At 40.6% G+C, this 11101-nt stretch overlaps 3 protein-coding genes across 7 annotated transcripts; 1 reads left to right on the top strand and 2 right to left on the bottom strand.

The window, feature by feature from the left end:
* Nucleotides 1-4: 4 nt before the first annotated feature.
* Nucleotides 5-4321, bottom strand: cenph (centromere protein H). Its single transcript, XM_029259666.1, has 10 exons — nt 4238-4321; nt 3234-3379; nt 2876-2931; nt 2679-2724; nt 2518-2586; nt 2304-2360; nt 2118-2181; nt 871-922; nt 535-695; nt 5-243 (listed from the first exon to the last, which is right to left on the bottom strand). The coding sequence occupies exons 2-10, from the start codon at nt 3353-3355 to the stop codon at nt 151-153; spliced, it is 720 nt and encodes a 239-aa protein (XP_029115499.1). The 5' UTR covers nt 3356-3379; nt 4238-4321; the 3' UTR covers nt 5-150.
* Nucleotides 4322-4500: 179 nt separating this feature from the next.
* Nucleotides 4501-6953, top strand: kgd4 (alpha-ketoglutarate dehydrogenase subunit 4). 4 transcript variants are annotated; one of them, XM_018759058.2, is made up of 5 exons: nt 4501-4854; nt 5091-5159; nt 5801-5864; nt 6043-6246; nt 6458-6953. In XM_018759058.2, exons 2-5 carry the CDS (start codon nt 5109-5111, stop codon nt 6478-6480), a joined length of 342 nt encoding a protein of 113 aa, XP_018614574.1. In that variant the 5' UTR covers nt 4501-4854; nt 5091-5108; the 3' UTR covers nt 6481-6953. The 4 variants fall into 4 exon arrangements, with proteins under 4 accessions (XP_018614574.1, XP_018614575.1, XP_018614573.1 ...); XM_018759059.2 differs by having other exon boundaries at nt 4502-4854; nt 6077-6246; XM_018759057.2 differs by having other exon boundaries at nt 4505-4854; nt 5094-5159; nt 6038-6246.
* Nucleotides 6954-8307: 1354 nt separating this feature from the next.
* pdxp (pyridoxal (pyridoxine, vitamin B6) phosphatase) lies at nt 8308-10788 on the bottom strand. Of its 2 annotated transcripts, XM_018759067.2 has the most exons (3): nt 9899-10788; nt 9283-9413; nt 8308-9192 (listed from the first exon to the last, which is right to left on the bottom strand). In XM_018759067.2, the coding sequence occupies exons 1-3, from the start codon at nt 10500-10502 to the stop codon at nt 9082-9084; spliced, it is 846 nt and encodes a 281-aa protein (XP_018614583.2). In that variant the 5' UTR covers nt 10503-10788; the 3' UTR covers nt 8308-9081. The 2 variants fall into 2 exon arrangements, with proteins under 2 accessions (XP_018614583.2, XP_018614582.2); XM_018759066.2 differs by having other exon boundaries at nt 8308-9413.
* Between the last annotated feature and the right edge of the window lie 313 nt (nt 10789-11101).

An 11101-nucleotide genomic window follows, 5' to 3' on the forward strand; every position in this document is an offset into this window, starting at 1 on the left:
AAACAATATAATGATCTGCACATATAAAAAAATATTTTAAATGCTTAAGATTCACAAATGCTGCAATCAGCTGTGACAGAATGGTACACATTTAAACAGGTACAGAAACATGGATGTCAAGTGTGGTTGTCTGTTTAGTGGAGTCCTTTGTCACTCAGAATTAGGGATATCTTCCAAACCCAATGCAATTTTTCTTAGTTTAGGGTCCTCCCTCCAGTTGACTTTACTGGCAAGAATAGTTCCCTGTGGAAAAATATACTTTTATATAATGCATATCATAAAACACTAAAAAGGTATCAAATTAATGTTTTGAGTCTCAGCACAATCTCCCATATAATTTTAATTTCAAATACATAGAATCACAATGTAATTTAATATTGGGATAAATATATCAGCTTGTTGTTAAGTAGGAAAACAATTTAAGGCAATTATTTAACAAGAATTTTCTTTCTTGTAGAAAAAGAAAGAAAATGAAATTGAAATTACACAGTGGGACAAACAAGGATGGTGCTGACTCTAGGTAAACATTATTACCCGGAGGACATTCTGTGTGATGGTAGCCATCTTCTGATATTTCTCCAGGTTGGACTGGCCTTTTTGTAAGACCTTGCTGTATTTCCCTTCTTCAGGATGTTCCCTAACCCGTTTCAGCTCCTCCATCTCTTTCATCTTCTCATGAATAAGTCTTTTGAGGTCTGCATATTCAAAATTTGGAACAAAGGACCAGCAAGGAAACAAGACACGCAGCATTATACTACTTTTTAAGAAGTAATTAAAAAATTATATATTTATACAGAAATTGAGCAATGCAGTGCTTTTGTTTATGACTACTGGCTAGCCAAAGTTGAAGAATAATCTTGAAAACAATACCCAGCCTCTGTTTTTGCAGCTGGAAAATCTGGTCCTGGATTTCACAGGAGTCCTTTGAAGAAAAAAAAAAAAGTTTAACTGACCTACACTAATATATATATATATATATATATCACATATGGAAGATAATATACAATTAGCCCTCATATCCCCAGGATCCAGAACTACAAATTCCGAAACAAATTTCTTCATAGAATGGGCTTATGATTTACAACAATGGCATTTTTCCTGGTACACTGTCATTTTATTTCCACAGCGAGCAGTAACTGCTGCTAGTCAGCTACTTTTGTTGTCATATTTTTACTAAAAGCTTTGTGAAAAACAGGTACAAGATTTTCTTTCAATGCTTCCATGTGTTTTCAATATTGCTGGGTAGTTCAAACACCGCAAATCACCTCAGACGGTTGTTGTAATAGCATCCCTCAAATTGAAAAAAAAACAGCTAAAAATGAGTAAAAAGGCTTAAAAACCAAATAAAACATATGCTATGCTCCACACTTACAGAAAAGGAGCCTTTTGGTGGCTGTGTATTGTTATTTAAGAAATAGAAAAGTCAAGTGAAGCACTTCTTCAAAATGAGAACTGCACAGCTTAAAACAAGCTGTCCAGGAATAGGGTTAGAATAGCATCTTTCTTGAAAATACAATAAGCCATCGCTGCCGTTGTAATACATGCATGGGGTATAACATCTTGTCCCGTGTATCTTGAATGTAAATAAGATTAAAATTTAATAAAAACACTGAAAAGACAGCTGTCCTGTATTGTTTTTACAGGGTTCTCACAACAGGGAAAAGGCCTGTAGTGGGTTTTTCAACTAGTCTTCAAAACATCAATTCAATTACTGACAATCAATTAACAAATGAAAATGAGCAAAAAAAAAAAACAGAAGCAATGACTGACTTCATGGAACATATGAACACCTTATGTGAAGAACGGGTGTATATTAAATGCTTGTAATCTTGTTTCAAACATCTCTCCAACCATACAGCTTGATAGAAGCAAACCAGTAACAGAAACAAAACCAAAAGTTTTTAAGTAATACAGGGCAGATGTCATCTTGTTACATCATATTATGTCCTAATGTAATGCCCAAATTGTATTTTCTCTGAGGTGTACGTCGCTTTGGAGAAAAGCGTCTGCTAAATGACTAGATATAAATGTAATGTGAATTTTTCAGTTAAGTCACTTCTATGTAAGCATTATGTCACAATCATAGAAAATCCTAAATAGCACGGCTAAGAACTGACCTTCTGAAGTTTTATTATTCTTCTGCTTAAGTCCAGACTGTGACTGGTCAATGCTTTCAATGTCCTGCAAACACACAAGAAAACAGCAGTGTGTAAAACCTGTGTGACAGATTTAAACCAGCAAAAATCTAGTGATACTCAATGAATACAAATTTGTCCCAACTCACAGAGAGGTGCAGCACTTACTCTGCTTCGCCATCATTCATTTTCAGTTTTTCTATGATGGCATGCCAAATTTGCATTCTGAAGAAAAAAGAAAAAACTCAAAATACATTTTGCACAACAAATAAGGGTTTCAAATAAATGTTCAAACCATCTCGCATACAAACATAATCCATTTGTAATATTGCAAAATGAGGAAATAATTAACACTGTAATGTTATTGCCTTCCTGTACCTACCTGTGTACCGCCAATGTTCCGTTGCAGTGATTTATTTTTACCCCTTCTATGCCACTTTCCAATTCAGACCTGTTGATGGTAGTGAAAAAAATTTAAGTGAAAATTCTATCTTGTCATGGTTTGAACATAACTGACCCTATGGAAAAACAGGAAACACTTACATATCTCTGTCTGACTCCTGCAGTGCACCAGTTTTTTGAGCCTGTCCTATCCAAGAAAACTCAGATTAAAATTTAAAAGGCTTTCATGCAAAAAAACCCACGTCCATACACATATAACCCAGTAAGATTTGACATTTATCACATAATGAAGTACAGCAATCTTACAAAAGAACACATCCCAGTGACATCTAACTTACCTGCACTGATCTGGACTTTCATTTCAAAACACTGGTTTGCCATCTGCCGTTTTATCCTGTACCCCAGAAAAGGAAAGGTTTTACTGAAAGTCACATCTGGTTCCTGACAACAAGTTATCAAATTACACATTAGAATGAAGTGCTGTATGAAATAGGAGCAAGGTAAATCAGAAAAAAGTGCAGAAACCATTAGACAATCAATCAAAACACTTCCAAGGATTGAATTTTACGCATAGTACACAATGAGTGAGACAGGCCAGGAAGAATGAAACTGTTCACAGACTTATGTTTCAGAAAGAAAAAGTGAAATTGGGTATAACATTTTACACTACGTACAGCACAGTGCTTTCATGTGTACCTCAGAATGTCCGTAAGAGAATTGTCCTTTTTCCCATTTGGGATTTCAGATACGAGACAACCGTTCAGTGCCACGGTTTCCAGCTTCGAAGCCACTCCGGACAGCTCCTCAAAGAGCTCCATGATGTATCAGCAAAACCTGTAACACTGTAACACTGTCATAGTTAACACTGGAATTCTGAACACTCACAGTAACACTATCAAAGTTAACACTGGAATGCTGAACACAGTAACACTGTCAAAGTTAACACTGGAACACTGAACACTCACAGTAAGACTATCAAAGTTAACACTGCAATGCTGAACACTGTACATTATCATAGTTAACACTGGAATGCTAAACACTGTAACACTGTCATAGTTAACTGGAATGCTGAACACTCACAGTAACACTGGAATTCTGAACACTGTAACACTGCACACTGTCAAAGTTAACACTGGAATGCGGAACACTGTAACACTGTCATAGTTAACACTGGAATTCTGAACACTCACAGTAACACTATCAAAGTTAACACTGGAATGCTGAACACTAACACTGTCATAGTTAACTGGAATGCTGAACACTCACAGTAACACTGGAATTCTGAACACTGTACACTGTCATAGTTAACACTGAATGCTCAGGACAGTCTGTAACACTAACAGACACAGAGAGTGTAACAAAAGAACTGTGGAGACCACCTCCCACGGTGGTAAGTACGTTCTCACTTGGTTGATAATAAAAAACTTTCAGTTTCACCAACACAAAAAAAACCTCGACGGAAACTAAAGCAAAACAGCCGATTTACGTAACGACTTGCAAACAGCGCAAAGAATCAAACAAAGGATCCAGAGTTATATTAGATGATTATGATCTAACGAACGCGTGTTTTTTGTCAGTGAGCGTAACCGAACCAGAGAAACATGATGTGGTTCTACCATGAATTCAAATTAATATGTTGTAGAACTACTGCATTTGAATGCATTTACACCGTAGTGTGAGACAGAGACTATACTTATTACCTAGAAGTTATCTAGAACGGCCAGATGTATCCCTTTCCGTGGTATGTAGTACAGTACTTTTTCTTGTATCTCACAGCAGCCGCAATTACGCCAACGAATTCAGCCTACGTGATTGGCTTGTAGTGCGGGACCTTGACGTCAAAAAGAAAATAAGATATATAATTGGTTCAAATGGATGTCAATAAATAGAGGCTGGCCCACTCAGTTTTTTAATTGGCTGTTGTTGCAAACTGAATCTACCGCCAGGAAGTTGTAATTTATCACATGGTGGACTAACGGCAACAACTGCGAAATCCGACGCGATTATTTATTTACAAATAGGGACGTAATGGCAGTGGTGCGAAGCTGGGTGCAATGTCAGTGACACGGTTTTACTAGATGAATGTCAAGAAATAACTGTTATCCTAGTAGTAGTGTACGTTTATTGTTATGTCTCTGGATGGTGGACAGCCTTCGGTCATGACATGAGAACCTGATCTGATGCTGATGTTTATTTCAACCGGCTTATCATCATGCAGTGGAATTTATCCATCTAATGGGTCCGTCGTATATTTTAAACTCCTGTTCATAAGAAACCCTGCGAAGGGGTTTAATTATTGCTACACAGTGTAACACAGGTAAGCCTCACGAACTCCGCATGCACACACAGTCATCATGATGTTGTAGATCACTAAGTACGCTTTGGATATCCTTCCCCTTGTTTATTAATTCATATCTGACAGCGTTAGGGTTACTTAAAATGAAAATGTATGACCGAAGTAAACAACAGGAATACCATCTTCCATGGTCCATAAAAATCGCGTTCTTTTATGACTTTTTTTTTTTTCTTTTTCTTTCCTCTTTAACCCGGAAGCAGATAGAAGAGGTCGCCATGGGGAGCAAAGTCAGTGGCAAAATGGCTGCTGCTGGTAGGGTCATACAGGTAAATAAAGTAGTTCGGGCAGCTTGTGCTTCTTCACTCCATGAATACCGCTTTCTGGGAGTGTCGTTAAACGTGATATTCAAGTATGGCTGCATGTAGGTGCAGGGACGCTTCTTTGACACGTTGTCTTCTGACGTCCTTGTCAGCCTGTCGTCACGTAACTCCTCACGTTCATTAGCGCTTCAGTGAATGTCACGATTGAAAGGACAAAGGAGAACGATTTCATTTAATTTACTCTGTGTGATGGAATCCATAAATTCCTACTACTTGTGGGGATTTGGGGATTTTTAAACCTCCTGTTTTTACACACAGCGTCACTCTTCCGCTGGACTGAACCAGTAGCCTGTCTTTCTTGTAACACAACTACAAGTTGATAAATCCAAATATGCACCTAATTTGAATTGAAAACCAGATCGTGATCTTGTGGAGCAGTTTTTTTAAACATTTTCCACTCGACTTCAGACCACAGTTAATATCACAGAGCAGGGGGTTTCAGAGAATCTGAAATACCCTAGACTCTACCACCATCACCTGTAAAGATCCCTATATTAACAGTATCTTAGTTGTAAGTTTCTTATTTTCTGTGTTCATTTAAACTATTTTTATATGGAATCTAGATTTTATTTTTTTCTTATTTTAAGGTAGTACGGCCTCACACCCCTTTAATCAAATTCCCCAATCGCCTGAATATCCCAAGACCTAATGGTAAGCGTATACAAGTATTGCATGTTATCTTACATTTTTACATTACATAACATTATCTTGGTGTACTCAGTTTTACCTGTATGGTTGCCTTTTGTTTTAACTGGACTTATGCAGTGATAATGAAATGCGTATGTAAAACCTTTCTCAAAATATTTTTTTAAATACAAATGAAGTCCAGGAAGCACTGAAAATCGTCATTGCCAACCCACCAGAAACGTCTGCTGGATCACACAGTTTGCGGCCATCTGCTGCTTCAGAGTCAAGGCCCCCAGAGCCACAGAGGCAGCTCCCTGGAACGCCGGACACTGCTGCAGCAGTCAGAGACTTTCCCCAGAGATATCGCAGAAGACCTCTTGCCTTAGAAGAGATGGACTACATTCAGGTGAGTATTGTTCACACACAGCCAGGGGCTCACGAGTGCTCTTGTGCTTTGTTTAGAAAGAATTCAGGTCTAGAACTTTACATCACAAAAGAATGGATTTTTGTCTGGCATGGTAGAGCAAAAGGCAGGGTACTGTAGAGGCCTTGTATATATTCTGTCACATGTTTCAGAATCCCTGTGTAAGCACTAATTTCACTTGTGTATTTTACAGCGTGGTGGACCAGAATAACCTGAAACGCTTCAGTGTGACATGCTTCAGTCTTCATCTACAAAGTTCAGTATTTCTTGTCCTTGTCTAATTGTTTATTGTACACCTGATGTCTTTTAAAGATTTCTGAATAAAATATTTAATTTATGCAGGCAACTTAATTTTGAAATAACTTTCCTTTGTACACCATTTGAGATGGAGAAATTCACAGAAACAAACTCCTGAGCATAATTAAACTGAGGTTTAGTTATGATTCTTTGTCTTGTCCATAATTCTGTTCAGCAGAGTAGATCATAGCAGGCACTGAACTTTGCACTGAAGATATTTGTGAAAGCAGATAACTGGGTGGCTTAGGGATTTTACCATGATAAAAGCATTGAATTCTTGTGTTGTTTGAATCCATATTGGAAGCCTTACACTAATGAACTCTTTGAATTATGTTTCTTGTACTATGGACAATATACAGATCATGCAATAAACCACAATTTATGAAAGCAACATTGAGGTATAAAACTAGTCTGAAGTCTGTTCTGCTCATTTTATTCTAATTACAGGCTTTATTGCTCTGAATATCAGCTTTACAGCTATAGTTTAAAAAAAAATTACACCACCTTTATGTAATATGGTTCTGTAAAATGAAAAAGCACTACACCAGCTTATGAAAATGTATACCCTGTTTTATACAAGTTCCTTTCTGAAGCTAAGCTGTATTCTGCATGGATGCACTTTTGTTCATGTTACTTTGGAGAAAAGCATTTGCCAGAAGTGTAAATGTTAATAGACAGCTGTAACCTAAAAGCTGCAGATTCAAATCTCACCTCTGGCTGTAGTAACTTTGAGCAAGGTACTTGCCCTAAAAATGTTATAGTCATCACAGGGCATGTTATGATTAGAATGGGATAGATACCAGGTTAAGTACGGGCTGGTTGTATAAAGCAATGCTATAAATATAGACAATTTAAGAAACCCAGTAGAATTCACTGTTTGTCAAAAAAGTAGGACATAAAATATGTTGTGACAATTTTTCCAGATAGAAATAATGACTTTTATTTAAAACCATTGTGAAAAGTACCAACTATTACAGAATGTAAATCTCAGTCACATTATGTAAAATACTATTGGGATGTCTTTCTCAAAAACAAATCTCTGCTAGCAAGATTTCACAAAGATTAAGTACATATTCAGTATTTTTACATAAATTGTTTGGCACTCATAATCTAAAGACCAATATGTTTTTTTCAAGGCTTTTCAATGTACAAGTATCAAACAATCAATCCACAAAGGACATTAGTGTTTCCTTCTCAAAATGTTAACATTTTCTTCAGTTAAACCATTTCTGGGCTTAGCTGTTGTAAATATCAAACTTCTTTCATAAATGCACATCCAAGAGGAGAACCAATGGCTATCTATTTAGGAAATGAGGATGTTTACATCCTTTGCAATATAACAATGCAAGCAAAGATACTTCATAGTGGCTGTTCCTTTCTTATTATTTTCTAGCACTTAACCATTGATCAGCTACAACCTTGCATTACAACATTTGCAGCATTGTGCTATACCACATAAGCTGCAGCTATGGATATTATTGTAGAAATTCTGTAGACCTGCAAAGTTACATATGGTAAATCTAGATGCATTGTCTTTCTGTGTCAATTTCTAAATAGCCACAGACTGAACTATTTCACATTGTGAATGTAGGCAGGGGGCCTTGGTGGCGCAGTGGGATTGGCCGGGTTCTACTCTTCAGGGGGTCTGAGGTTCGAGTCTTGTTTGGGGTGCCTTGCAACATACTGGCATCCCATCCTGGGTGGGTGTATGTGTTCCCCCCCCCCAGCCAGCCTTGTGCCCTTTGCCCTGTGCTGCCACGTTAGGCTCCAGCTTGCCACACCCCCCCTTGGGACAAGCAGTTTCAGACTGTGAATTTAGGAAAGTAATTTTCCCAAAAGGCCTGGCCTTGGCATGTATTCAAATTAAATCCCCCCCCCCCACAATAAACACACCAGACAGGCCCAGATATATGAAATGACATGAATTATGAAGTTTAGAATTAACAAACTGTTAGGGTATGCTTTCAATATGTTACTGTGAGTTTCTGTTCTCACCCACTACAGAAAAATGGGTTGGCAATGACAAGAAACTCAACCTAGTCCAGGACAAATCACCCCTCGAGGCTATGGCCATGAATGATGGATGTGCATCTCAGAATCTGTCCAACTGATAAACAGCTAATGATTTTGTAAAGACAGCCATTAAGACATTATCTAACATACCTAGTAAAGGAAAATTTCACATCTTAGTGAACTTATCCTAGCAAGAATTTTCTTAACCTCCCCTACTCCCATTGGTTTATCCCCTCTCCCCCCTTTGTGTCATAACTGATCTAGACATGATGGTGTACAGAACTAAATGGACTTTTCTTTAATATGGTCATCTTCATTATTTTTGACAAAGCATGTCAAGACACATACGAGTATTTTTGTTGTAGTGGAATACTGAGGCGTCACTTGTAACAGAGCACTTGACTGGCCGCATGAGGCATCCAGTAGTCATTGCTGCATGGTGTCTGCTTGGGAAGAGTGGTGATGAAGAAGTGGCACGAAGTCAACAGGGGCTGGACCAGTCTTGCTTCAGTCATCGTCCTCCAGCAGAGGCAGAAAGTCAGCGATGCTGTCCACTACATAGTCGGGGACATAGTCTTTCTTGTCAGGAGCGTCGCTGTCTTTGTACCCCTGCGCCTCCTGCAATGTGGACACCCCGGTGAGAGTGAGCAGGGTCTCCATACCACAGTTGGCCCCGAAGAGGATGTCCGTTTCCAGACGGTCACCGACCATGAGTGACTGGGCAGGATCGACGCCAAACTGGCTGGCAATGCACTCAAACATGAAGCGACTTGGCTTCCCAATGACCGTGGCCTTGCGGCCGGTCGCCGTCTCCAGGGCTGCCGTGAGGCTGCCAGAACCTGCGGAGAAGGTGAACGAGACTTACAGCACAGTCATGACAAAACAACCCGAGATGCCAAAAATCCAGCCGATTTACTGTTGAACTTCAGCCAGACATCCCTGACAGCCATCAAGTCCTCTGAAAAAAGAGACACAGGAACTTAGATGCTAAGAGGAATAAATTTCCAATTGACTTTCAGCTTATGATTACATCATAACTTTCAAAACACACGTCCACTGTACGAGAAAGCCTCCTTGACAAACACGTCTGTGGAAGTTTCTCTGCATGCCTCCAGAGCACCTGATGAGTTTTAACATTTAGTGGGATCTGTTGAGCTGAATGGGATGTTCTGCAGTGTTCCAGGGCTGAAACTCAGCACTGTGTCACACTGAAACGGCCCGCTGGGGGAGCCAAGAGGAACCCCAAAAATGGATGGGGATGATGGACGGGGGACGAGGGACAGGGGATGGGGGGGACGAGGATTATTAGCAATGCCAAACCTACCCGGAGTTACCCGCCCCTCCCGCAGCAGATGCCAGGGATCCGGGTCCGTGGCCAGGAAGAGACACTCGCCGTTCTGCAGGTAGCAGCAGGCTTTGGCCAGTTTCAAGAAACTCAGCTTGTCGTCATACCCAACGAGGACGGCCTTCACGTCCGCCTCTAACGGGCAGTCGACTATGGTCATGCCGGAATCGTCGACATCCCCCTCCACGAAGGGCACGCCGGCATCGCGCAGCTCCTCGTAGACGCCATCCCCGCCGATCACGAACACCTTCCCCTCCTGCACTTTGGCCACGTCGCGCAGGTAGAGCGCCGAGCAATACGCCGAGCTGAAGATCTCCTCCTGCGCCACGTCTGCGAATCCCAGCCGGGAAAACTTCTGCACGTATTTCTCCCTGGGCCTGGTGCAATTGTTCGTGACGAAGAACACGTTCTTGCCTCGCCTCTTCAACAAACTCACCACCTCGGTCGCCCCGGCAACCACCTTCTCCCCGTTCCAGATCACTCCGTCGCAGTCGAAAAGCACGCTGTGCTTCGAGTCTATGAGGTCGCGTATCTGAGAGCCTCTGATCTTCTGGCAACCCCTGCTGCTCACAGCTCCTGCCATTTCGATCCGATCGGTGTGTGTCGTGTTGTCTGTTGTTTAGCTTTGCCAGGCGACACCGCTCTCTCCTGCAAACCAATGATAATTACGTCACTGAGCTCTGAAACAAGCAAGGGCGTTTCCCTCTTGCCGCTAAACTTTTACCTGCTCCCGACGCCACACAGACATGCATACATCGACACAAAACGGTACAGTAAAGTGATCAGAGGGAAACCAGCAGAAAGAAGCAAATAACGCATGCGGGCCTGTCGTGCACAATGCCCCTTCCCTTCATTTTGCTGGTTCTAACTCTGAGCCACACCTCTTTTTGAAAACTGCCCAATGAAACCGCATCGCATCCTTTATTATGCTCCCAGCAGAATAAGCAAGCGCCGTAATGTCCGGTAGAAGTGCGCACTTTAATAAAGCAGCTTCGTCCGCCACTTCCATACGCGATCTTTTGTGTGGCCGCTTGTGTTAACCTCCGTAGGAGAAAATGTGTTATTTTGTGTTCGTTTTCACGCGAGAGGTCAGTAATGTAAACAGTAGCAACAGTGGCTTTTTAAGAAGTACGGGTTACCTGTTGACACAGCAAAGAAAACAGGCCCAACTGTTGTGGAAGT

The sequence above is a fragment of the Scleropages formosus genome, chromosome 17 (assembly GCF_900964775.1).
Source record: "Scleropages formosus chromosome 17, fSclFor1.1, whole genome shotgun sequence".
Lineage (NCBI taxonomy): Eukaryota > Metazoa > Chordata > Actinopteri > Osteoglossiformes > Osteoglossidae > Scleropages > Scleropages formosus.

Bases quoted from the DNA above. Each gene is read 5' to 3' on its own strand.
- cenph (XM_029259666.1), bottom strand. From the start codon at position 3,355: ATGGAGCTCTTTGAGGAGCTGTCCGGAGTGGCTTCGAAGCTGGAAACC. The intron at 2,587-2,678 runs GTAAGTGTTTCC...TACCATCAACAG, and splicing joins CAGGAGTCAGACAGAGATAT to GTCTGAATTGGAAAGTGGCA. The intron at 244-534 runs GTAATAATGTTT...ATTTTTCCACAG, and splicing joins TCACACAGAATGTCCTCCGG to GGAACTATTCTTGCCAGTAA.
- pdxp (XM_018759066.2), bottom strand. From the start codon at position 10,502: ATGGCAGGAGCTGTGAGCAGCAGGGGTTGCCAGAAGATCAGAGGCTCT. The intron at 9,414-9,898 runs GTAGGTTTGGCA...CCTTCTCCGCAG, and splicing joins GGAGGGGCGGGTAACTCCGG to GTTCTGGCAGCCTCACGGCA.
- kgd4 (XM_018759058.2), top strand. From the start codon at position 5,109: ATGGGGAGCAAAGTCAGTGGCAAAATGGCTGCTGCTGGTAGGGTCATA. The intron at 5,160-5,800 runs GTAAATAAAGTA...TCTTATTTTAAG, and splicing joins CTGCTGGTAGGGTCATACAG to GTAGTACGGCCTCACACCCC. The intron at 5,865-6,042 runs GTAAGCGTATAC...AATGAAGTCCAG, and splicing joins GAATATCCCAAGACCTAATG to GAAGCACTGAAAATCGTCAT.